The sequence below is a fragment of the Xenopus tropicalis genome, chromosome 4 (assembly GCF_000004195.4).
Source record: "Xenopus tropicalis strain Nigerian chromosome 4, UCB_Xtro_10.0, whole genome shotgun sequence".
Classification (NCBI taxonomy): Eukaryota; Metazoa; Chordata; class Amphibia; order Anura; family Pipidae; genus Xenopus; species Xenopus tropicalis.
The window spans coordinates 119,729,145-119,756,255 of NC_030680.2; the positions used below are offsets into that span (position 1 = coordinate 119,729,145).

At 39.1% G+C, this 27,111-nt stretch overlaps 1 protein-coding gene across 1 annotated transcript in view; it reads left to right on the forward strand.

Annotated features, from left to right (window-relative positions):
• Positions 1-27,111, forward strand: part of tpr (translocated promoter region, nuclear basket protein) — a 45,344-nt gene that overhangs the window by 16,191 nt on the left and 2,042 nt on the right. Inside the window, exons 18-50 of the mRNA XM_002933768.5 lie at positions 845-1,007; positions 1,287-1,421; positions 2,770-2,910; positions 4,240-4,408; positions 4,497-4,663; positions 5,047-5,199; positions 6,647-6,763; positions 6,842-7,045; positions 8,444-8,619; positions 9,777-9,924; positions 10,467-10,604; positions 10,839-10,970; positions 11,797-11,927; positions 13,439-13,649; positions 14,059-14,202; positions 14,426-14,624; positions 15,255-15,457; positions 16,418-16,476; positions 16,664-16,857; positions 17,040-17,297; positions 17,514-17,635; positions 18,095-18,187; positions 19,374-19,571; positions 19,675-19,806; positions 19,954-20,044; positions 20,865-21,034; positions 21,792-21,860; positions 22,277-22,368; positions 23,388-23,494; positions 24,154-24,249; positions 25,346-25,502; positions 26,517-26,626; positions 27,000-27,080. Coding sequence (XP_002933814.3) covers positions 845-1,007; positions 1,287-1,421; positions 2,770-2,910; positions 4,240-4,408; positions 4,497-4,663; positions 5,047-5,199; positions 6,647-6,763; positions 6,842-7,045; positions 8,444-8,619; positions 9,777-9,924; positions 10,467-10,604; positions 10,839-10,970; positions 11,797-11,927; positions 13,439-13,649; positions 14,059-14,202; positions 14,426-14,624; positions 15,255-15,457; positions 16,418-16,476; positions 16,664-16,857; positions 17,040-17,297; positions 17,514-17,635; positions 18,095-18,187; positions 19,374-19,571; positions 19,675-19,806; positions 19,954-20,044; positions 20,865-21,034; positions 21,792-21,860; positions 22,277-22,368; positions 23,388-23,494; positions 24,154-24,249; positions 25,346-25,502; positions 26,517-26,626; positions 27,000-27,080 — 4,760 coding nt within the window. The remainder of the gene's footprint in view (positions 1-844; positions 1,008-1,286; positions 1,422-2,769; positions 2,911-4,239; positions 4,409-4,496; positions 4,664-5,046; positions 5,200-6,646; positions 6,764-6,841; positions 7,046-8,443; positions 8,620-9,776; positions 9,925-10,466; positions 10,605-10,838; positions 10,971-11,796; positions 11,928-13,438; positions 13,650-14,058; positions 14,203-14,425; positions 14,625-15,254; positions 15,458-16,417; positions 16,477-16,663; positions 16,858-17,039; positions 17,298-17,513; positions 17,636-18,094; positions 18,188-19,373; positions 19,572-19,674; positions 19,807-19,953; positions 20,045-20,864; positions 21,035-21,791; positions 21,861-22,276; positions 22,369-23,387; positions 23,495-24,153; positions 24,250-25,345; positions 25,503-26,516; positions 26,627-26,999; positions 27,081-27,111) is intronic.

Genomic DNA, 27,111 nt, shown 5'->3' on the forward strand with positions numbered 1-27,111 from the left:
CTATATCTTATATGTACCTGTAGTCATGTATGATTTAGAGGTTACACACTTATAAAGGTAAAATATAGTGATCATTGGTACTTGAACTAAAAATCTGCAATTTTGTCTTTATTTTTTAGTTGTACTTATTTCAATTTCAGTTCAGGAGCTCTCCAATTTGGATTTTTAGCAGTTACGTGTTTGCTAGGGTACAAATTACTTTAGCACCCAGGGGCTGGTTTGGATGAGAGACTGTTATATAAGTAGGAGAGGGCCTGAATAGAAAGTTACAAAAAGTAAGAACAAATTGTAGGCTCACAGAACAATAGTGTTTTGGTGACCCCCATTTAAACTGCAGAGTGTTGTAATAAGAAATAATAATAATAATAATAATAATAAACTAGAACAAATAAGTTAATATATTGAAAAGTTGCTTAGAATAGGTAATTCTATAATATATTAAAAGTTTTAGCTTAAAGGTAAACCTTCCCTTTAAATATATAGGGGCACATTTATTAAAGTACGAATCCGAATTTTGGAAGCATCCCCTAGGACTCATTGGCACTCTGCAGCTCCAACCTGGCCAAAGTAAAGTCACAATACTGAAGCTTGAATTAATCCAAAACTTTCGTACTCGTTGCAACAAATACGATTTTGTCCCGCAAATTGTTGCAAAGTACGAAAGTTGTGCAAATTAACGAAAATATTGCAGAAAATACACAAGTTATAAACTTTAGAAAAAATACGATTTTTTTTGTAGTCAGACCTGTCATACTAGAATGTGCTCCATAGTCAGCCTGTAGGTTGGCCCTGGCATGGATCGAAAATGATTGTTTTTACTGACTTTCTTTTCCCCACCCCACAGATATGAAATGTTGCAGGATAATGTTGAAGGTTACCGTCGTGAAATCACAACGTTACAGGAAAAAACTCAAAAGCTTTCTGCTACCACTCAAAAGCAGGAGCAGATTATTAACACACTGACCCAAGATTTAAGAGCAGCCAATGAAAAGCTGGCTGTAGCAGAGGTAATTTGCATGTAGATTTTAAAGGTTTTAACTAAAGTTGGTCAACATTTAGGAAACTACATATTTTGCCTTGGGAAGACCCAGACCCACAATTATTGTACATAGGTTTGCAATGACAAGGTTTCGGTCATAAATTTTGTACACATGAAAGCATTAATAATGTAGTTTTTTTTTTCCACTATCTAATCTTAATGATTAAAAAATATTATGTTCACTAGTTCAAAATGCTTTTGGAGCAGTTTTTGTTGGCTTTAGTTTAAAAACTCTTAAATGCTTTAGGTAAGAGCAGAAAACCTGAAGAGAGAGAAGGAGCTTTTGAAGATGTCAGAAGTTCGTCTCACCCAAGAACGGGAGTCTTTAATTGCTGAGCAAAGGGGACAGAACTTACTACTGACTAATTTACAAACCATCCAGGTACAACTAGCTTAATTGTCCTTCTGTTACATGTGTTTGTCTTATAAATGTATTAATGCTAAACCTAGCATGGCAATAAGGGGGGCTAGAAGATATATTCTGACTTTATTCAATAAACATTGACCCGTTTGTGTATCTGTTGGTCACATATTTCTTCCACAAGTATGACTGAAAAGCCATTTGCCTTAGCAGCTTACTGGGTATTATGTGGTGGTATTCCTCTGCCTCTGGATATAAAAGGGCATGCTTGTGCCTCCTTAGGTATGTACCTAGGGGAAAAAGTTGTGGCTAATTTATTGTTTCTCTTTACAAACTGATTCTTTTAAAGATGACTGGTATATAATAATCAATATGACTTCAGTAAGGTGGTGCTCAATGCCCAGACATACCACTCTGGTATACCACGTTTTGCTAGATAGAACACCGAGCCAGTGCAGTTTTTTATGAGGAGGACCACTAGGGTGCCTAACAAATTGGCACCCCCCTTGTAAGGTTTTCCTTGTCCTCTATACCTTGATCATATGCTGAAGATTTGTGGGAGCTGTAGTCCAGCAACATCTGGACAGCTTTTATATTTAGAGCAATTGCACATCATAACAGTTATAGCAGGCAATAAATCTTATGTTTCTACCAGAGTGGTAATTAGAAGTATGTTTGTTAAATTAGTATATTATAATCACAGGATTACCTTTTCCTGTTGCTGAAAACTTCAGTGGCGTGGGGTACTACACTAGGGGGCTGATTTACTAGTCCACGAATCCAAATGGAAAAAATTCGGATTGGAAACTAACATTTTGCGACTTTTTCGTGTTTTTTTTTCGTTGCCGTTACGACTTTTTCATAAATTGTTGCGACTTTTTCGTAGCCGTTACGATTTGCTCGTATATGGTCGCGACTTTTTCGTATTGAGAGCTCATAAACGGCGGGCAAAACTTTCAGACTTTGCATGATTTTGGAAGCCTCCCATAGGACTCAATGGCACTCTGCAGCTCCAATCTGGCCCAAGGAAAGTCACGATACTGAAGCTTGAATGAATCCGAAACTTTCGTACTCTACGCGATGGCTACGAAAAAGTTGCGACAATTCGTGCAAGTCTTAAGGCTACAAAAAAGTTGCGACAATTTATGAAAAAATCGCAAAATACTGATCATTACGAAAAAAATGCATTCGGACGCTTTTCGGACGTTCGTGGATTAGTAAATGTGCCCCTAGGTGTCACATCACAATCTTCTTTCTACGTGGTCTCTAAGTTCCGGGCCAGGAACTCATGCCTGGTAGAGTAGTTATTGGTCAGATTCCTGTTTTTTTTTACTTAGTCCTTGCTGTTTTTATATTTATTTTTTTCAAGGTCACATTAGAAAGATCTGAAACAGAGATCAAACAAAGATACAACAATCAAATCGAAAGGTTAGAGCAGGAGTTGGCCCAGACAAAGAAGAAATTGGAGCATGAAATAGAGCAAAGACATTTGTTGGGCAAAAACCAAGATGTAAGTACATCCAACACTTTAATACTTTCCGGCTTCTTATTAATATTTTCTAGAACACAAGGTTAATTTATGGTTTGTATTAAATTGTCTCCAATTGCCTTGTCTGTAACTAATCTTGTCATAGAAGGATTCCCAGTACTTTTCTAAATCATTGCTCCCTGATTTGAAACTAATGAAGGTAAAATGTCTAATGTTGTGGTTTTTTTTTTGTGTGTGTGTGTGTAGACTTGTTCTGTCCCCTAGAGGTGCCCAGTGTGTCATTGTTATGCATACACTAAATTGCAATATTTTTTGACCCAGGCAGGAATTTATTCAGATCTAGGGCAACTACACTGTTAAAACAGTACTTTTGTGTATAGTGGGTATAAGGGCTTTCCAAGTCATAAGAACTGATGATTGTCACATCATTGTCCCTAGTGCATAGAAAAGCCACAAAATAGACACTAGCTCAGTATTTTGTTCCTGTTTCCCACTATTCTTTTAGCTTTAGCTTTACTATTAAAGAGTATGAACATGCATGCATTTAAATGCATAAAGTATCAAAATATTTACTTTTGGCAAAATATACCCTCCTATTGTATAATATCAGGATACTTGAAGTCATGGCCATATATAAGAGTGCTTTAACATTTCATATAAACCTGAGGTGCATTTCTGTAGATGTTCTAATATTTCTGGGATGAAGTCTGTACCATCTGAGATGTGTTGGGTGGTATATTGGCTTCTAGTGTTAGGATGTTTTGTATTTGATGGACCGTATCAAAAATGCTAATCTGTACAAATATTTTAATGTATGTATAATAGTAGCTTCCAACAGAATGCCACCAATATTTCAGTTGGTCTTGATGGTAAGCAGTCCAGAACACCAAGGTGTCATAAATGTAGTGGATATAGGCTTAGTTTTAATACAGCAGGTGGACAGACTTGCATATTGCTGTTGTATTTTCATAGTGGCCACTGTCACTACCCAACTGGATTGAGTAAAAATAGTGCTGCAGCATATATTTTGTAGTTATGTTGCTGGATTAAAAATTTACTGGACTGTTGAAATATAAAGATTCCAATTCTTTTTCCAAGATGGTACCCTCAGATAATTTGTTCATAGGGGACAGTTAAATAAGTCACTGGTATCCTGTAGCTGCCTGTTTTGCTTTTTCTAAAGGCACCTAGCCATGTAATGAATTCACCAATATGAGCGTTTTACCTTCTCAAGATTCACAAACCCCACTGAGAATTAAGAAGCTTTGCTACCTTTTACTGAAAGCTCCTACCTACCATGTCATGTCCCCTACCAGTTGTTTGAAGCTTAAAACCTATTCCTATTTTTAGGTACAAGTTTTGGAACTTAAGAAGCAGTATGAGACTGAATTGAACCTTCACAATAACACAAAGGAACTGCTCAAGAATTCTCATAAAGAAATCTCTGTCTTAAAGCAGCAACTAAATAGCTTTGAACTGCAACTTGCATCTCGTTCAAGCCAGCAGGCTGCCAGCAATGGTAATGATTGGAAAGAGAAATGCACATGACGTTTCTGTTGGGTGTTTTTATATTGGAAGTCTAATCCTTGTGCTTTTATTTTTTCTAGACAAGGATGTTAATATTGAAGATGTGGAAGAGATTAAGACCAAGCTGCGACAATCTGAAGAGCAAGTTAACGATCTTAAAGAGAGACTGAAAACCGCTACAAGCAATGTAGAGCAGTACAGATCTGTAGTTCTAAGTCTGGAAGAATCCCTTAACAAAGAAAAGCAGGTACATTTGCGTTCTAGTCTTGGTCTGTTTTACAAGTTGAAGCAATCTGCTGGAGAACTTTGCGTATGTGTTGTGTATAATGTTTCTAGCATCAGTGCCTCATTTACTGTTTAAGTTACTATATGTCCGAGCTGAGAACTGAATACATTCAACTGGTTACATTACATTGTTGCCCAGTATATTATGTTATTGTCCATTAAATATTTATAGCCTTCTAAGACCGATTGAACTGCTTTTCTATGTATATTTATCCAACAAGATTTTTTTTTTTATTTATAAAAATAAAAACGATTCCGTATACAATAGCAGCAATGGATGTTTAGGCCCTTGTTTTACTGTTGAGCTTAATTCCTGATGTATTACTTAACCATTCTTTTTGATAGGTGACTGAAGAGGCCAGAAAAACAATAGAAGTGCGCTTGAAGGAGGCCTCAGAGTACCAGTCACAGTTAGAGAAGAAAATGATGGAATCTGAAAAGGAGAAACAAGAACTCCGCGATGAGAAGCACAAAACTGTTGAGCAGATGGAACAGCAGGTAAACATTATGAGCTTGCCTGAAGTGCCCACAGGACTTTTTGGATTTTTTTTTTTTTTTTCAGCCTAAATAACGGTTACTAAGTGTCTATAGCTGGGGTGGGCAAACTTTTTGGCTCATGGGCCACATTTACTCACCCCCGGGCCAGGGCGGGCCCTCTTCTCTCTTTAATTCCGGCACGCCAATGACACCATGTCTCGCGTGATGAGACTTGGCGTCGTCGGCGGGCCGGATTAAAAAGGCAAAGGGGCCGGATGTGGCCCGCAGGCCGTAGTTTGCCCAGCCCTGGTCTATAGTAATTGGAGCTTGTTTATTTGCCCATGGTAATTTTTGCACATGGCCAGTAATCTAAGCTGGCCAGTCAAATGTGAACCTTTATTTTACCTGCCTCTGGCTCTGAAAATCACTAATCTGTTGCTGTGGCCTAATGCCCAGCTGCTAATTTACCCACTGTTCTTAAATGAGCCCCATTGTGGCTTAGTGCAGAAAGTACTGGCTCATAATGGATAGGAACAAAATTGAAGTTTCTTTGCTACTATTTAATTGTTAGTGAAGTTATTGAGCACAACACACTTTTTTTTCTGGAGACAGGCGCTACCACCATTATTCAGGAATCATTTAATCTACGCATTTCTTTATAATTGGATGTATCCGTGCTGCTCTGATTTGAATGCAATTGCAGTACCTTTTTGCCTGCTCTACTGAGGTCATAGTGGTGGTATGCTGCAATATTCTAGATCCTCTCAGTGACACTTTATGTGGTTGCATAGTGTGTAGTGAAGCAGTGATTAACAAGAAAACAACAGCAGGCAGACACTCTGGTATCCACAAAAAGTCAGGAGAAGCAGCTTGTAGTAGTCGTAAAAAGTTTACATTTTATTTAATCCATACATAAAAATATATGCAGAAGCCTATTTTTATGTATGGTTTAAATAAAATGTAAACTTTTTATGACTACTACAAGCTGCTTCTCCTGACTTTTTGATTTGTGGATACCAGAGTGCCTGCCTGCTGTTTATTTGTTAATCCCTACATGGCTCCCTAACCTGAAGGTCTGGGACCTGGACCCACTCCAATTGGGGTAAGAATTCACCTTCACAACTACTGCGTGTGTTTCATTATTTGGATGTATTGAAGCAGTGTCTACCAATGTTAGCTGTGCTCAACAAGTCTCCACTTGGATTTGGTCAGTTTTTATCTGTACATATTCAGATTGTAACGGATTCACCCTTCTTGGTGGGAAGCATTAGTAGGTGCCATTACTAAACCTATTAAAGGAAAAAAGCCTATTCGCTATTACTGCAGTAAAACACTGATACTTTTAGTAAGCGATTTAAGACTGATTTACACCATGTCTAATACGTCATTTCATGTCGGGGTATGGTTCTTATGAACATTTTACTACAAATAAGATATTTTAAAGCTTTGTGGGTTTTGTTTCACGTAGGTAACACAGCTTAGACAGAGTCATTCCAGCCTTCAAGCAGAAGTGCAGCAAGCTCTTCAAAGAGCTACAACATCTGCCAGTAATGAGCAGAAAGCTAAACAGGACTGCCAAGAGCAAGTAAGTTCCACATACATACATATGGTTTTTTTTGTTTTCTGGGGTTTTGTGTATAACATAAATTTTTTTTTCTACAAGGCTAGAATAGCTGCTGAGGCACAGAATAAATATGAGCGTGAGTTGATGCTACATGCAGCAGATGTTGAGGCCCTTCAGGCTGCTAAGGAACAGCTTGCCAGTGCTGCTTCTGTACGCCAGAAGTTCGAGGAGACGGCACAGAAAGCAGAATCTCAGTTATTGGAATGCACTGCTTCCTGGGAAGAACGAGAGAGAATGCTCAAGGTGGGAAATGACTTCAAGTGGAAAAAATCTTTGGTCACATGCTCCTTATAGTATTTAGATTTGGCTGAATGATCCTTCTGTGCTTTATACACATGTATAAATGTTTCACTTTTACTGTTGGCTTCAATTATGCCTTTGGTACCCATAATGGTGATGCCCCTGTTACATTTTCTGGAGAATACCTCCATGTGGCACATACTAAGGGCAGATTTATCAAAATTTCAGTTTGCGAAAAAAACTGGATGCAAAATAAAATAACCACAACAAAACTCGTCCAACTTTTCTTCTCAACTGCTAGCTTATTTACGAAGAAAAATTTAGTTTTGTTAGAGAATTCCCATTGACTTTTGTTGAAGCTTGCCAACTTTTACTGACAAGTTTTCATAGATTTTTCCTTTTAATAGATATGGAATATTTGTGGTTCTTAAGGTTATTCTCTAGTATATTCCTGATTTTTCTTGAATTTATTTATTTTTTTAAATATTGCAGCTAGTTATATAATGTATGTTGACTGAAAGTGCCGACTGTCAGCTTTAACTTGAATTAATGGTTTAGAAATTACATGACTTTTATATGCATGCCCCCATCCTTTTTAAGAGATGAAAAATTAATTGGACAATTGACTGAGCAGCTGTTCCATGGCTAGGTGAACACCTAGCCATGGAACAGCTGCTTAGTCAATTGTCCAATTTTTCATCTCTTAAAAGGATGGGGGTATACATATAAAAGTCATGTAATTTCTAAACCATTCAAGTTAAAGCTGACCGTCTGCACTTTTAGCAAGTAAAGAAACTGATAGCTGCTGTAATGCATCTCCAGGGTGGAAACCCAGCATTTTAAGCAAATCATGGGTTTCAGACTTTAGGCTGACGTTGGATGCAAAAAATATTATGCACTTTTGAGCCCCTGAAAATGGGGAGGCTATGTATAAAAATAGTGCTAATTCCTAAAACGCTCATATAATAATTTTGTTAAACCACTTAAAGTTGCCCTATCACACTAAAATTGCTTCCCCCACCAGAGGTGCAGAATAATAGAACCCGCGCTTCGGTTGAGGGAAACAGTCTTAAAAAAAAAAAAAATAGGCTCCTACAGTATTGAGTCTCACTAATGCGCATGCTAAATAACATGGCCGCCCGCTTCGGGAGGTTCATCCCTGTGTGGGCAGTGACATATTTAGCAGCACTTTATAGATGTTATACTCTTATACACTGCCCAAGTGGAGCTTACAATCAAAGTATATTATATTGTATTACTTACACATAAGTCACACTGACTCCATTGTCCAATTTATTTTTATATCTGGTTGAAGTCAGGCTGTGCTATTAAAGCTTTCTTTCAAATGATCTATATATTTTTGGCTTTTCTGACTGCTACATACTTGCTACATAACTGTAGGAGGAAGTGTCCCAGATACAGTCACGTTGCGAAGATCTAGAAAAACAGAACAGACTGCTTCATGAGCAGATTGAAAGCCTCAGTAAAAAGATGGTGAGCTCTGTTCAGGAGGGAGCGTTGAATATATCATTCGGTGAGGAGGGCAAGTCCCAGGAGCAAGTAATGGAAATTCTCAGGTATACTGTTTTATTGCATAAGAAACTCCTTATTTGGTAAAATATATTTGACTTCTGAGATTAGATGAGCCACTTGATACATTTACCTTACATTTAAATTGGATATTGTATATGCAAATAAGGTAGTTTATCTATTACAAATTGAAATTCTATAATTCAGTGGCACATGCCATGTAACTTGCCTTACTGTTATTTTTGAGTTTCTCCAGAAGAGGCATATGTGTCCTGCCAGTTCAAAGTACTACTGTGGCAAAATGCTTTTGTTGTCAGTGCTGCAATGCCAATGCTGTGTGTATTTGAGCATTTCTTATTTAAACTATATGCAGTTTAATGTTATGCGGGTTCTGACTAGGGATATTGCAACAAACCATCTATCTACCTATCATTCTTCTGAGAACAATGCAGGTGTAGTAGTTACCTGCAATGCTTGGCACCTGGTGTTCTGGAATTCTGAGGTTTCTCTTTAATTTGAAGCACCCGGGGTGGTTTTGCCATCTGTATGGATTTCATATCTTTGTTATAATCAACTACTTGTACCTTCTGGTTATTATAGATGAAAAGCAAATCTGGAAAAAAATGCTTGTTTGAACAGGGCCATGCGGGAATTTATAGTGTTGTATTATGGTGTTTTCTAAATAATGGGTTTCCAGATAAGTGATCCCATACCTGTACTAGTCCATTTTAAATATTTCCACACTTACTGAGGGCCTATAGTGGGCCTTATTATCCCCGTAAAAACTGAATTATAGCCATGGTAGACGGGGAGATTAGTCGCCTGCGACTAATCTCCCCCATATGCCATCCCACCGGCTTGAATGTAAATCGCCATTGGGATGGCATATGCAGTGCTGCAATTTCCCGAAATTGCGGAAGTTTCCTCTCAAGGCATCTTCCGTGATTTTGCGAAATCGCAGAGCCGTATATGCCATCCCACTGGTGATTTACATTCAAGCCGGTGGGATGTCATATCGCGGAGATTAGTCGCCCGCAACAAGCCCGTTTTAGATGAGAATTGGAATAAAAAGCAGTAATTTGAGTTCTGCCCTCAAAAGGAAATCTCAATAACTTGATAATGCCATAACAGAACTGTGCAAATGGTGGGTAGTCTGCACCGTTCTTGGCTCATTATCTCGAGTGAAATGCAACCTATTTTGTAGATTTGTTCGGCGGGAGAAGGAGATAGCCGAAGCCAGATTTGAAGTTGCACAAGTTGAATGCTTGCGGTACAGACAGCGCATAGAGCACATGGAACGGGAAGTGCATGAGCTGCAGGACAGCTTGAATGCTGAGCGTGAGAAAGTGCAGGTAGGTTGTCTCTTGCTTTATGCTAGATTTCTTCAGTCTCTTGGAGCATGTATCATTGATATTGGCATGTTTATTTACCAGGCATCCTATAACAATCTACTTATAAACCATGTGGCCCAATGCATGGTACACTGACAAGGAAGTGAAGGGGAGCTGTCTGGCTCATAGTACAGTATCTGTCTGTTTAGGCTGTGGGCTAATTTGGTTTGATACTGTACATAATCAGTGTTTCTGTTCGCATCCATACTAACATGCAGCACAGTGACAGTGGTGGAGGTACAGCTGTGGATTGTACCTGCCAATTAACGTGTCATCTGAAAATATTTCCCCCAGAAATATGCTAGCCATTTTAAGGTACAATCCAAGCAAATTGATATGGGTTGGTTTAATTTAAAGAGAGCCCGTAACTATTTATACTCCTACTGCATCTTAAATCCTGTAGTGTGTCTACCTATCAAATAAACCATTATGGTACTTTATGTGTGACTTCCTACTTGCATGTAACATGCAACAGTTTGTGATGTAACTTGCACTCTTCAAAGGTAACTGCCAAGACCATGGCTCAGCATGAAGAACTAATGAAGAAAACCGAAACTATGAATGTTCTAATAGAAAGTAACAGGATTTTGAGGGAAGAGAAGGAAAAGCAAGAACAGGAACTGCAGCAACTGCAAGCAAAGGTGAGTGAGGAACATAGAAATGCTTTTGCAGCTCTATCATTGGACAGTCCTTCTGTTAAACTTGCCCTGGATGGTGGTGGTACTGAAACTTTAACCTTTTATTTGGCATGCAGAAAGTGCTGCAATAGCAGTTGAGGTTTGTTTTGTAGGTTACTGCTGTGTGAATTATTGGCTTCATGAAGTTTAAATTGTTGTGAGTTGAAATTAATAATTTGGATAATACTAATATTTCAGATACGTAAACTTGAATCAAACATCCTGCCATTGCAAGAATCCAATGCGGAGCTGAGTGAGAAGAGTGGAATGCTGCAGGCTGAAAAGAAATTATTGGAGGAGGATGTCAAGCGCTGGAGGGCTCGAACACAGGTCTGTCCCGCCATTTTATACATAGAAAAGCTAGCTAATGCTACCATAGTTATGTATTATAGTTCATTGCACATTAACTGAATCATTATCGAATAATAACTTTGCATATTTGTATCTTTGAGCCATTTCCCTAAACCTTCTGTATTCCAATATTGCCAGAGCATAGGGCTCATTTACAAACTGCAAGTTGTAGCTGGCACAGCTGTGTGTGATGGTCATTTTGACGCAAATCGGAAGTTTCACTGAAAAGATTAGGAGTATTGGGGAAATATAGTGCTCTGCATTAAAATAACATTAGCACATGATTCATACTGACACAGGTCACAGAGGGAAACCTGTAATTACCACCATCTTAAAATATATCAGCCAGTCCAGCATGTGTTATGAGTATGGGTACAGATTTATCGCCTTATTTATCCATTTTTGAGTTTGTGAATTTCAGTTTTTTCTAAATTAATAATAAACTGGCATATTGTATGCTTGATTAGTAATAAGGGAAACTTGAAAACCTCAAATTTTGCAGGTTTTATGGGTTAGTGCAAAAAAAGTGGAACTCCAAAAAATGCACTGCAAGCCAAAATAGTTCTTGGTGTATTTACCTTTTTGCAAGTATCTCCCATGGGGTGTTCTGATTTCTGCTTGTAATGACAGCATATCTTCCATGGTTTGTTTGTAAGTGGCATCTGTAATGAGCACTCTGGGTCACCCTGAAAATATACATTAACTTTATCATCTGTGTCATTAACGAAAGCAACCAGTTCAGTAGTTCTTCACAAACCTGCGAGAGCTGCTAATTCACACTTTTCATTTATTTTTAACCTACAAGCATTTATTGAATCAGCAAAAGGATACGGATGCTGAAGAGTATAAGAAGCTGCTTTCAGAGAGGGAGGTTAACACTAAGCGTATTCAGCAGTTGACCGAAGAAACTGGAAAGCTAAAAACTGAAGTTGCAAGGTAAAAACTAAGAATATTTTTCATATTTCAACTTTATCTACAATTCTGCTGCACTATATTGTGATCTGTATTTAAGGGGCATATACAACTCATATTACCTATTTTATTTGTATTCTACCTACCTTTAATTACAGGTAGATCCAAAGGCCCAAAAGACTCTGAAAACACACCGTATATTTCTAGACTTGGGTTAAGCTGGCCATACATGTTCAGATTTTAGTCTTCTTCCGACGAACGTTCGGATATCGATCGTACATCCAAATGTAACAATCTAAAACTAACATTCAAACTGTTATACTGCAATTTCAAGTTGAAAGATGTTCTGAACATGAAATAATTGGCATTCTAGTTCCTTATCTCTATATAAAAGATTAGTTGCTACTGAATACAGGCAGATTTTTTTGTTCGGGGGGATCGGGGCAATCCTCTGTTTCCATGATTGTCTATCTCAGTGCTGTCCAACTGGCGGCCCGCGACCCCCCTCTGTGTGGCCCCCACCTGTCTGGCTGCTTTGATGGCTTACCTTTGAGTAAGCATTAAATGGTATCAGTACTGAGATTAACTGGCCCCCTGCATGGTTCTCACCTCAGATTCAGGCTGTAATCCCCCTGTATTGTTTAAAAATGTAATCCCCTGTGTTTTTCACACCTTTTTAATACCTGCATTGTTCACCCCCTGCAGTGTTCACACCTCTGGCTCAGGCTCTAATCACCCATATTGTTCACCCCTTCAAACCTCAGGCTCAGACTGTAATCACTCCCATTGTTCACTTCTTCACACCTCAGACATAGGTACTGTAGGCAGAGCATGGCACATACAGCCAGCATAGGGCAGGTAGAGTATGGCACACACAGGCAGCATAGGTCAGGGAGGCTATGGCATACACAGGAAGGGTAGGGCAGGCAGAGTATGGCACACACAGTCAGGGTAGGGCAGGGAGGGTATGGCACACACAGTCAGGGTAGGGCAGGCAGAGTGCTGCCTGTGTGTGCCATACTCTGCTTGCCCTATGCTGCTTGTGGGAGGTGAACCTGGCAGGGGTTTGTTGTGGGAGTTTGTTAGCCATTAAATGGTCCCTAAGGTGTGTAATTATGTACTGGGGGTTGCTCTGCTATCCACAGGGGAGGAGGAGGCGGCGGCGGCATATGGAATATCTTAATATGACATAATTCTTTCACATATGAATGATGGTTGATATCCCCACAGTAAGGACCAAGCATTTGGGATTTTGCTGTGCTACCACCATTGTGATAAAATAGGTGTGGTTTGAAGTGGGTGTGGTTTCAAAAAGGGGAGTGGTCAAAACTGGCTTCCATTAGCGGCCCTCCACCATGTATGCTAGAGAAATTCCGGCCCTCGGCACCGTAGAAGTTGGACAGCACTGGTCTATCTTATATCACTCATTATAACAAAGCTTTTTAATCTCGAGCCTTTAGGGAGAGCATTGTTTGAGTGACATTCTCTTTGCTGGTATAATACTTGTACTAATGGCTAAATTTTTTTTTCAAAAGGACAAATGCATCTTTAAACACATGCCAAAACCAACTGCAGAGTGTCAAGGAAGATCTAACAAAAATAAAGGCAGAGAAAGATAAACTTCAGAAAGAGCTTGATGCCAAGATACTCGACATACAAGAGAAAACCAAAACCATAACACAAGTTAAAAAAATTGGAAGGAGATACAAAACACAATACGAGGAGTTGAAAGTCACTCATGACACGGTGAGCCTTTAGAAGGCAATTATTTTAATATATCTAATCTGTCCTTTTCTTTTAGTAGTACTGGTGCTATCTGGTCTGTGTGCAAGGGTTGCAAACCTTTGTACATGCCACCTGTTTGAGAACTGCTTATTTGTTAAAAATAGGACAGGACTTGTACCCCTTTCTCTTGATCAGGTTGTCTAAATCATATGAGACAGTTGGGCAGATAATCTAAAAACCTCCAAGAATTGACTAAGAATATCTGTATTGTGATTAGTCTCTCTATTGGATGTACCGCTTTGCACTTGATTACCCTTGTAATATTATCTATGACTCGTCGCATTATCTGTTCCCTTGAATGTCAAGGTTCAGTGTATAACAAGCTTTATATTAGTCTGTTTTTCATACTAAAATTTTTATTTATTTTAAGCTGGTGGCAGAGGCTTCTACAGCCAAGGCAGAGCAATTGCAGGAACAAGCTTCCCAGAAAGAAATGCAGGAGCTAAAAGACAGCCTTGAAAGATCTGAGGCCAAAGTTTCAGCCATGCAAACAACTGTGGACAACTTGCAAAAGGTTAAAAGCTCTGCTAAAACTCTACTTGACCAACACCTCTTTTACTAAACTTTACTAACCTTAACATACGTTTGACATTTCATTGTGACCTAAGCTTTTAATGCATTTGTTTCCTTCTCTTCATGAGTCCCCCTTTTTTTAGAAATGACGATTATTTAATTTGCATTCCTTCACAAATTTAACAGCTCTACATTATAACATTTTCTAAAACTAAATTTTGTAGACTTTAGATGACAAAGAAAATGAAATAAAAGAGCATCAGGAGCAAACCTCGCGCATGCAGGCAGAGTTGTCCCGGGTTCATAAAGACCTACAGGATAAGGCTGCTCAAGAGGAACAGTTGCGTCAGCAGATGAACGAGAAAGAGGAGAAAACCAAGAAAACACTATTGGTAGTGAGGCAGAAACTAACACAGAATAATGGTAAAGCAGCCCTTGTAATATATACATTTGCCTGCTTTTTTTGTTCTTCCTGTTAATTTGTGTGTTTGTCAAGAATTCCGACCTTTTTACTTTCCTGTGGAGTAAGAGCATGCCAGTGTCTTCAAATATAGTTGTAAGTCAGTGATTTTTACATATTCTGATGGGATCATGTTCTATTCACTTGTGCTTTTAATTTTTGACACTGACTTATACCTCCTGAGCTCCAGAGTTCTCCAGGTGAGAGACCAACTGGTAGAGATAATGAGTTTACTATCTATTTAATTGAAACTCCCACTTTTCACCATACACCAGTCAATGATGGGGCCATTTACTGGTGTAAAAATTAAATTATCTAGAATTTGCTTATCAAGATTGGAGTGTTTCCATTTAAATTACAGAAGAAACTTGATTTTGCACAAGGGGCCAGGTTAAACTGTTTGTGTAGCAAAGTGTTAATTCAGGGATATGGTAAAATAATTGTGTTCTAGAAAAATGATTGGCTGGTTTTGTCTTTATTTTTAGGAAATTTGTCCAGCCATTCATTTAGCAGGGCGTGCCATGATAGAAAAGGTGTTCATGTAAACTTATTCCTACTTCAGGCTTAAATATTCCAATTATTATGTTTTGTAGGGGCTAAGGAGCAACTAACAAGAGAGAATGAAGATCTTAAACAGAAAAATACCAATCTGGAGCAACAGAAGGAAGAGTTGGAAGTACGAATGAGCGCTCTGCGGTCCCAGTATGATGGGCGTATTTCTCGCTTAGAGAGGGAGTTAAGAGAGTACCAAGAGAGGCACCATGAGCAACGTGATGAGCCACAAGAAACTCCCAGGGTAAACTAAAGATCATACCTTTCAAAGTTAGAAATACCCTTAATGGTGATGCAGGGGCAGTTCTTGAAAGAAGATTACCCAAGCTGGCCATGCATGCACAGATTGTGTGTATGTATAGCAATCTGACCGATATCCGTGTATCGCCCAGGTTTGGCAGTATCATCTGCTGGTGATCTGTCTGCCAGTGTGTTTTTTTTTTTTTTTGTTTTTTTTTTTTTTTTTTGTCTGATGAAGTGTAGAGGTGCACTGTTCCTCTTCACGTCCTGTTTGCAATATATTAAGTTCTTTGCATGTACGACTGAATAAATGGAACGATGGCCGTGTGGGGCCCACTTATGCACTCTGTTCTGTTATGGCCTAAGCACATCAGTGTGTCTGTATATCTAGAAAATTTAATAAGAAAGGCAGAGACCTGCCCAGATATTTTGTACAAAAAAAATCAAACTAATCCTGAGCACTCTGCACCATGTTTAAGTGAATAGAGGTATTATACCCTAAAAGTTTAAAAACTGGAAAAGTAAAGCTTGTTTAATCTTTGTTCATTCGGTTTTTCCTTAATGTTCCTTTATGAACATTGTTTTACTGTATAAAGTTTGAACTGTGAAGGGGCTGTAATTCAGGAAAGTATGAGGGCAAAAAGCAGTGCTGTAATTGTTTAAAGGAAACTGGGCTGTTGGACATCCCTCCATTGCCTGTGTCCAACTGAAATGTGAGGGTGGGATTTCTGTTTTACCTGTAAAATCCTTTTTCTCTGTTTAATGAAAGAGGCAACACAGGCACCCACTCCCTTTCAGATCTTTCCCCTGGAGTGTTCCTTGCATAGCACAGCTTCTAGACTGAAGGGTTGGGGAATAACTAGTAGAAGTGTGTTGGAGAAAATGTATTGTTCTTAAGGTGTGTTAGCTGCAGCAAGCTCTAGGAAAAATTCAATTTGTATTTTTTTTTGCTTTGACTTTGCAGATTCCACAGCAGAGGCAAATAACTCTTCAACCTACTACTGCAGCTGGAGAAAGAGGAAGGTCAGTCACACACAGAAATCACTATTAAAAACCTGTTAAAATATGACAAAGTAAATTTTTGATCTAGTTTTTAAATTTATCCTTGACCTTTTTCCAGAGATGACATCTGGAAAATAGCGACTCATTATGAAGTAAATTAATTGCACATCAAAATATTACACTCATTGTATATTAACTACCTTTCTAGTGCAAGCACTTCTGAACCTCCGACTGCAAACATTAAGCCAACTCCGAGTAAAGTCACCACGGCTGCTGTGCCAGTAAACAAATCCACGCCTAGAGCCAGCATCCGTCCTATGGTTACTCCTGCAACTGCTTCCACTCCAACCAGTACCCCAACAGCAACTGTCATGCCTACAACCCAAGTTGATACACAAGAAGGTACATGCCAGATATAAAATGTCTCTTTATAGCTACAGAACAAGGAAGTTTTGCCTCTCTAAATCTCTTTATTTCAATGGGTCATGTTCTAAGGAAGATTGTTCAATGCTAGTATATTTTCGTAAGACTTGTATGTTCTTGATTTGCAGCATTAATTGGTGCGTTTTTTTTCCCCAAATAAGTTCAATCTGAAGGACAAATGGAGCATGTTCCAGTTTTTGGGAGTGCTAGCGGATCCGTTCGTTCTACCAGCCCTAATGTTCAGTCATCCCTGCCTCAGCCAATTTTAACTCTACAGCAGCAAACTCAAACGACTGCCTTTGTGCAACCAACACAACAATCCCATGCCACTATAGAGTCTCCCACACAAGAGACCCCTGTGGAAATCATCCAGAGCTCTCCCATTGAGAGACCAACTACCTCAACAGCATTTGGCACTTGTAAGTTTTTAGGAGACTAAAGAATAATTGTCATTGTCTGTAATTTTGCCAATTTCACATTATTTTTTTGAAGTTAGTGTAGGTGTCACTGACTAGTACATTCTTCTAAACCTAGCCACTTGGTACAACCAATTACTTTTGCTATCATTATGGGGCTTATGGCATGCTAACTGATTAAGCAGCTACCACAACTTTTTTTTTTTTTTTATATTTCAGATTCTGCAACACCAAGCTCTTCAATTTCAAAAAGGCCACGAGAGGACGGAGAAGATAGCACTATAGAAGCTCCAGAGCAAATTGCAGATGATACTGATCAACAGCGAACTAAAAAACGGAAGGTTTGTCACTTTTTCATACTGTATTATGGCACTGACCCTATTGTACCCCAATATGTGTAACTTATGCTTTATTCCTCTGAGTCTGAGTGTAGAGCTTGTGTTTAACAGATTAAGTATTGCAGCCAAAGCAATAATATTTTGCTCAACAAAGTCTGCTAAAATTTCACTTGCTCTCTCCTGTTTGACTGAAAAGGAAGCTACACCTGCTTGACTGTATGATGTGTAGTTCCTTATAAATTTCCTTTAGCTAAGTATTTTGAAAGATACACATAGAAAGCTAAGGGTTCTCCGTATATAGCATGCTGGGTTTTTTTTATGCTGTTGAAGTCTTGTGTATAAGCCTTTACAAAACTTTAAGTAATTCATACTTTCTACATGAATCTGAATTAAGAATGTCATGGTTAAGTGTCATTAAACTGTTAAACATGTAATTTGCATATAAATGTTTTCATTTGCCAGGAGGAAGAAGTTATAGAAGAAACAACTGAAGCCGAATCTCTTCTCAACACTGAAGAAACCCTACACGCTCTTACACAAGTACTGGAAGTCCAAGTAAGTAAGCATTTTCTCAAATTCAGTGTTTTTTTCCCAATGGGCATCTAAATAATGGGTTTCATTAATCTCTCTGGCTCACAATGTGTTGTCATAAGAAATTATTTCCTTGCATCCCCTATTATGTGCACCTTTTTCTTTCCTGCTCCAGTTGTATTTGCTGAAGGAATATTGAATTTTTAGTGGTATGACTGACATAGGCTGGCACCAGATGTAGTCTTCCAAAGCACATTCCTGGTGTCTTCTGCATTAGCCTATGGTAAAGGGAGGTATATAGGTAGGGTGTGTTTCTTGAAGGGTACGCAATGGCAAAAACATACCTACATAGGTAGCCCGCTTACTAGAGTTATTTGTTTAGGGTCTAACCTACACCAGGGTATGTACCAAGAGCATATTTACACGTTTGTATAGCTCTTTGAGGCAATGTGTTGTGCTCCCAGGCCTAGTCCTTTATTCATTAAGTGGATTGTGGCATAGCTTATTCTCTGAACCCCCTTTTTGTTCTTGGCAGTTACTTGTGGGTTTTTTTTTTGTTCCCCCCCCCCCCCCTTCATTATGCTATAGCAAAAAGGTGCAGAAGTTGGAGTTAGTTACTTATTAGTCGTTTCTCTTCTAACCTAACTGTTTAACCAATGCTGCCAGTATCCTCAAATGAAAAGCAAAAATTGATTTCGTAAGTAGGATAAACATGGTATTTGGTATTCTCATTGACCTTGGCCTGGTCCCATTTGCTTCTAACCACTTCATAGCAACATTATCTGTTTGGCTTGGTCTCTGAAATCTCTTACTCTAATAGATTTGTGAGCAGAATCTTCTAACTGCTTCTTAACATTTTTCACGTTATTGGTATAAAGCATTTTAGGCATCTTGGTTCTTTTTCAAATATCTTTACCATTGTACCATTTTGCTAGTTCTGGTGGCACCTGCCCTAAAAGGATTCCTTTTGTGTTTAGCCTTTTGATCAGGACTGCTATACTTATTTACTCAAGATCCCTGCTTAGAGAGAGAATTTGTCATATATGACTTGCTGTGACTGAAATCTGTGTATTAAGAATTATGTATACCCTGTGATAACATGAGGATATTACCAGTCACCACAAAGGTTCTTGATCTCTTCAGTGGCTTGTGATATCATAATATTTACATATATGCAGCATGCATAAATAAAATATTTATCTTTTTATAGTGTAGCACTATGGAATTTCCTTTGGAGGAAGAAAGTGAGGAAAGCCCCATTCAGACAATTCAAGTTATTGATAATCAAGCCTCTGACCAACTGCAGAATGTGCAGTCCTCTCAAGACTCCTTGCAGGACACCCCACCAAAAAAAACTCACAACCTGGTTATTGTAATAAGCGATGAGGAAAACGAAGACGAGCGAGAGGTATCACCAATTTTTTTTAGCCAATGTTAATTTTTAAAGAGGGTTTATTTACAAGTGCCCAAAGCAGAGCAATGATTACTTATGTCCCATTTTACATGGCCAGGGTTATGAAGAAGAAGAGCAGGAAGATGAAGAGGAGGATGAGGATGACACTGGCATAGGGGAAGGGGATGATAGTAACGAAGAGACAGGCAGTGCTGATGGCAATGACGATTATGAAGGAGATGATGCTGAAGTAAGTGATCGCAGGATGTCTCTTGTAAATTAAGTATACTTAAGATATGTTTAGCGTTTTTGATTTATTTTGTGGGTTCTGTAAGAGAATTCTGCCAATGCAGAGGCAAAATTAGGAATAAAGTCCTTGTTTTTATTTTGTTATCAGGGAGCCGACGGCACAGATCCTGATACTGAGACGGAGGATAGCATGACTGCAGGAGAAGGAAACCAAAGGGCAGCAGATTCACAGAATAGTGGTATACACTAATTTCCTTCTTCCCATAGATATCAAGTACTTACTTGGGCGATAAGTTTTTATAGAACTAAAATTGTGACTATTTGAGAGGGGGGAAAAGGTCTTGTGACTCCCCCCAAACGGTGTCAAAATATTAGGCCAAAATTAGTTTTATCCAGGAATATGTAATATGTATGGCAGCGTAGCTGGGAAGGTATATTCACTAACTCCCAGGACCATCCCAATATTCTAAATTCATTAAGCCACAGTATTGAGGAACTGAGATACGTATAAAGTTGTGGCTTGGTGAATAGTTTAACCTATTGCGTAGCAGGATGCACATCAGTAATGCAGAGTGTAACTGGTGCTCCTAAACTCCTTCAAGGAACTGCTCACTGTAAAAATAAAACTCACCGGCTAGTTTAGACTACAAAAAAAAAGTTTAATTTGTTAAAAATGTAATTAAAAAAGGCTGGAGCAAATGAATGTCTATCATAATAGCCAAACACTTCTTACTTTGTATCATCTCTCTTACCTGTCAGTTAGCGATTAAGGGGGCCACATGGGACGTAACTGTTCAGCTTGCTTTTGATCCTGACCTGCCTAATCCAGATCAAAAGCAAACTAACTGAACCCTTATGACCCATGATTTAACTACCCAGGCCAGCAGTAATTAAAATGCATCAAATTCAAAATTTGAAAAGTTACATTTGGTGGGAAACCTTCTGTTAGTGTTAAAGTTGCTCTAGCTCTACCTTGGTTGCTGGCTGCTGTATATAAGGTGATTAACATGGCAATAGAACAGGTCAAGATTATATTTGCTGTTAACACTTGTCTTACAGGGGATACTGGTTCAGTAGAATCTACATTCCTTCAAGAACCAAGAGAACAGCCTTCATCTGCTTCAGACAGGCAAGGCCCCCGGCCTCCACAGTCGCCTCGAAGGCAAGCGCACCCTCCCCGTCTGACAATCCTTGCTCCACCACAGGAGCTGGGACCACCACCAGCACAGGTATATGTGTATTCTTGTATAAAGCTTGTAGCATAAGCTTTTCAAGATGTCTGGCCTGTGGCTAGAAATTCTTAATGTGTGGCAAAACACAATGTTTCTCATTGACTCTTAAAGCAAGGGAAGCCTCTTGTCTGTTACCTATGCAGTGTGGTAGCAAATAATTACTGAGGGGTTCTTGGGGGTCCTTCATATCTGTTTCAATTTGGATATTTGATACAATATTTACATATTTGACACAATTTCCATAAAATCTTTATTTAGAATTTAGGAAATTCTTTGTAGTAAATACATTTTGAAATGTTGTGTTGAGGAAGGCCTTGTAAATCTAATTAGGAACTTTTTGGTTCCCATTTCGCTCTTAATGGGATATCTGTACTAGTTATTTTAGTGCGATGTGATGTAACCCACCCCACCCCTACACCCCCCTCACACCCCAGGATACACTGCTTCCTTTTTGTACACAGTATAAACCCGTATTTCATAAACTGTATAGCTTGAGATCAATGTGCTGCTTCTTAGTTAATGCTGTTACCCATAGTAACCAGTCATGTTTGCTTTCATTTTCTGACTAGCATACTGATAAAAACAAACTACTCATTGGTTGCTTTTAGTAACTGCACTGGTGCAGTTTAGCACTTGCATTAGTAAATTAGTTCCATTGTCTTGAAAGGCTTGCCAGTTTTTTCAGCTTTATGCTATTTAACAATTAGTGTGTGTCTGCTTAAAATGTGGCTTATTTTCTGTCTTTTGTGTTCAGAGAATTCCAGTGGCACGCAGGCAATCTGTGGGACGTGGCCTTCAACTCACACCTGGTGTCGGGGGCATGGTAAGCAGACTATTTTCCGATTTATTTTCAGTTTTTTTTTTAAACAGCTTGTTTGTGAAAGTGTATTGTTTCACATATGTGTTGCATGCTCAGTGTGTCCCTATGGTGTTTTAGTGTCACACTTAAAGATTAAAATGGTAATAGGGTGGGCAGGAGCTTATAACATTGGTTGGCATGTGGTTGCCATTAAATGTATTGACAGGCTGTTTTGCATGTAAAGCATATAAAGTGATATCTCTAAGATCTGGCTGATAGCTATAGATTTTCTTTTTGAATGTCATGTATCAGTGCAATATGCAGTTTTGTTTTTTTTTTGTATACGCTCCGTCTAATTGTCTAAAAAGAAGTAGGTAAGTGATGCTCAGGCCTGGGCAGACCTTCAGTGAAGATTTTGTTTGTTTTTTGTTTTGTTCCAGCAACATTTTTTTGATGAAGAAGACAGGACAGTGCCTAGCACACCTACACTTGTTGTACCTCATCGGACAGATGGCTTTGCAGAAGCTATCCAGTAAGTAAGAGTTTTTCCTTCTAAACAGGTGCAACAACTGACTAAATTCAATATTACTTGTTTTGATGCATTCATATTATAAGACTTAGGAAAACATGTTCCCATTTGCTGTTCAATCAGCCTGTAGTGCTTTTGCCCTAACGGAAGAGGCATTTGTAAAATCCTTGCATAGAATCCCTCATACACAGACATAATTCATAATACAGTGCCTTCAATAATTAGTCATGGCAAATGGAAGTACTTCTTTCAAGGTCTTTTTAAAGAAGCCAGTAGGGTGCACATCAATTAATATCACACATTTGAAGTAGTAGGGTTATCTTCTTGCAAGCCCTGTGCCCCATATCACTTTTAATTTCAATGGGCATCCCTGAGATGAATGTTTAATTTTTGACTAGGGAGATTATAGTTTACCAGGGCCCACCAAAAGGCAAGTGGTTGAGCAGTAGATTGCAAAAAAGCTACACTACTTCATTGGAATAATAAAGGCGGTGTAGAGAACCGTTCAAGGTGAACAAATTTTAATCCCCTCCCACCTATGTTGAACCTGTTTACCCACTGCACAGGCATGTCATGCCCAGGGGAAGGTGATCTTTTCCTTGCTTTCAATATCTATGCTGAAGAAAACCACATCAATGGGCCAATACAGCCATTTAACTGGTAGAATTTTTAAAACTTGCCCTTGATATACAATTCTCAGTTAAAAGATATTGAAAGCCCAAAGTTAAATAATTCTCGTACTAAGTCTATTTGAAATGGTGCCAAAGAACTTAATGTCCTGAATAGCTTCGCTTGCATCCTTTTAATTGTGCTTGCTTTAATCTCTGCTCTGTACTCCTAAGATGGTGGCCACTAGTGTTGACATGCACATTACATGTTGGTTAAACAAAAAAGATTCAGCAGAGTTGGGTAGAAATGATACTGGTAAAGTGGTGAATCGGAGGGTTTCCTTGTCCATTAAGCAGTCTTAAGTAAATATATGTGTAGTAATTCATGTATCTATTAAATTTGTTTTTATTCAGTTCCCCACAGGTAGCAGGTGTCCCTCGTTTTAGGTTTGGGCCACCAGAAGATATGCCACAGGCTAGTTCTAGCCATTCAGACCTTGGCCAACTTGCTTCTCAAGGAGGTATGTTCTGGTTATCTCTCCCAAACACAAAGCCAAAGTACATTCAGGGACTTGAGAACACATGCAGGCCAAAAGCCTTAGGAGTTGGAGACTCTACAAAATATTAGCATTTGTTTATGTTGAGTACTTCCAGTTTTTTTTTAAATGTTATTGTTAGCATAGTTGAAGTTGAAAACCTTCTTTGACATGCCATCCTACCGGCAAGAATGTAAATCGCCAGTGGAATGTCATACGCGTTTCCCGAAGTCGCCGGAGTGCCACTGCCCTTATAGAGAAGAAAGTCTTTCAGGCTCTACTAGATTTTATCTGTTCTGATGCTGATGCAGCATATTGTGTTTGCATCCCACACATGTCATGTTGGAGGGCAACATTTTAATGTAGTTTGCACATTAGATTATGCAATCAGACCCATTATTTTTTTTAATCCATGCAAGTACAGATGACTTGTAGGATGCAATCTGTCAATCGGACACCATCCTACAAAATCTCCTTATGTAACAACAACAATGTATGCCTGACTCATGGCCTCAGTGTGTTCAAAATGCTATCTATGCATGGTGCTCCAGCCCCTAAAATGAAATTCCACCCCATAGTTTTACATATACCTGCATTAGATTATACCCACTATTTGTTCATAATCCATTCTGTTGTCTGTTTAGGTTTAGGAATGTATGAGACTCCCCTGTTCCTTGCACATGAAGAAGAGTCAGGTGGTCGCAGTGTCCCAACAACGCCACTGCAAGTTGCTGCACCTGGTATGCACACTTCATCAGTTTCCCATTATGTATATTGTCCCAGACATTGAGAGCTGCTATCCATGGCCCAGCAACATTTTGCAACACCTCCCTGAGCAAATGGTGTTTCCCTATTTTTTTTTTTTTTCTGAGTTGATGTGTAGTTCTACCATAGCTGTACATTCCCGTGCTTTAATGCCAGATGTGCATCCTTTAAAGGAAAGGAAAAGCCCCCCCATGCGCACTCTCTTGTGCACGCACAAGGTATTGTGGCTTAAAGGAGTACTGCTTTTTTCAAAATGCATGGGTTAATAGAGCTTCTCCAACAGAATCCTGCATTTAAATCTGTCACATGGGGCCCAGCCATATTCTTCATTTTCCAGGATGCCACAGCCATGTGACCTGTGCTCTGCTAAACTTCAGTCACACTTTACTGCTGAGCTGCAAGTTGAAGTTATATCACCCCTCCGGCAGCCGATCAGCAGAACAATGGGTAAGGGAGCAGCAAGATAGCAGCTCCCAATAGATATCAGAATAGCACTCAATAGTAAGAAGTCCAAGTCCGGCTTGGGATTACCTGAAAATTAGTTCTAATATGTAGTGCTGGCTCCTTTTGAAAGCTCAGACTCAGGCACAATGCACTGAGATGCCACCTACACACCAATATTGCAGCTCAATGGTAGAGTGTATTTGCTATGTAAACTGTCATTTAGAAATAAAAAGTACACCATACAAATGATGACGGTATGACAGCAAGGCCAGCCATAAGCGACCCTCCTTGTACCAGGATTAACTCTGCAACCTACTGTTACACACAGTTCTGCCAGAGAGCCCAGCGTATAGTGACACTGTAGTAACACAAGCTGCTGAAATAGGAAAGGCTCATTTTTAGTTTTTGTAGATTTCCAAATGTTTCTTACCCCACTAAACTACTGTAGCTTATAAATACTTAGACTGAATTGTTTTTCTAAAAGTTAGTATGTTTCCTTTGGTCTTGCATGACAAAGCACTCGGAAGTTAATGCTGAGTTAAGTAGGAGAAACCTAACTGTGGATGCACAGAATAAGTGCCTGTCATTTTACCGGTTTTCACCTAATTGGGTTTTTGTTCCTTGCAGTCTCAGTCTTTGCTGAGAATCCAGCTGCTGATACTTCTGATCATGCCTCGCAGTCTGTTCCAATGGTGACCACATCCACTGGGAATGTTCCTACATCTGTGGACTCTGGAGCTGCTGATGAAGGGGATGAAGTATTTGTGGAGGCAGAATCTGAAGGGTATACAACCTTTTCTTAGTTTGTATGTGTAAGAGTTACATTTGTAAAGTCTGCCTTTTTAGAACATGAGTAAAACATGCAGGTAGCAGTAGGGAATGTTAATGCTGATGGGATCTTAGTACTTTTGGCTAATAAAGCTGACAATTTTTAATAGCTTCTTAATGGCATGTTGGATGTTTTTGATGGCTGTGGTCTTCTCGGGAAGATTAAATGAGAAGGAAAGGCATTTGGGCATTTTACTGCCAATAGATGCGCCACCTAGAACGCTATATTTATTCTGCAGAAAGCTTTTACCATACCTGAGTAAATAGCCTTAAAACAAATGGAGGGAGCTTTTAAGATAGCGGCTGTCATTTTAGCTCAGTCTCTGTAGCTTCTGTGCTGCAGCTCTAGCTGTTTGTAGCTCAGATTACACATTCTGATGGGTGGGGGAATAAACTCTTTTTGAGTTCTTCTGGGGGGGTGGGGGCGGGAGAATGGAGAGCGGACAGAGCTCAGATAGCGCAGATTCTGGTCCCGGGAATGAAGGATTTTTCTAAGAGGAAGTCGGATACCCTAAGAACATGTTTACAAAAACAGACAAGAAATCCTGTTTCTTTTGATAGAGGAATCAGTGCAGCTTTTCTGTAAGTGCTTATGGCTGTATTTACATAGACCTTTCTGATAAAGCTTACTTAGTTTTTACCTTTTCCTTTAAAACGCAATTTCTACAAACAGCATTAGGTGTTAGTCTTTGCAACAACTTCAAAAGGTGGTCAAGTGTGCAATGTGTTTTTTTAAATGTAAAATCTTTCTACACAAATGAGTCTTATGTCGTGTGCCTTGTGACTGGATCCATTTCAGTTACTGTGGGGCAGATTCAGCCTCTAACTATGGCCAAAAGCATGAAGTCCAAAAGGTAGCAAGGCTGCAGGGCACCCTTTATACTTCTCATAACTGTTTTAGCCACAAAACCTGCTAAAAAAAGGCCTGTTTGATTGATATTAATATGTCTACTACTTGTATTGCCTTCAGAATTGGTGCAGAATCCACACTTGAGATGGACACTCAAGAAGAACCTGTTCAGCCTTCTGAAACAGATCTTCCTTCCACAAGTCAAGATCCACCATCAAGTTCTATTGCTGGTATATTGAACACTTCATCGTTTTTTTTTTCTATTCGGCTCCTAGTGTATATAAACAAAACTGGTGGGGAAACCTCTACAAGGTGCAGTAATACGTTTTAGGTTTAAGGTTTCCAGGTTGTAGAGGCAGCCCTGAAGTCTCTATACGCCAATTTTAAAAATGTATCATCTTTATTTATTGGCTGAGTGGTTCTTGCTGGCTAAATATTCTAAAAAGTCAAACTCCCACTCCCAATGAGTGAATATGAGTAGCACGGTTTGCTTTTATTTGCCAGTAAATGACGAGCAGTGTGGAAGTGTGAATCCTACATTTTTATATGATCGTGCATGGCAAAAAAAATGTTGCATGATTTTAATATAATATACCTTTACAGACACAAGCAGCAGCAAACCAAAGCCCCGAAGAGTATGGCTTCAACCACAGCCCGGAGGCCGTCCATTTAAAAGATCTAGAGGTTTGTATATTGTTCAGTCAGACCCCATCTG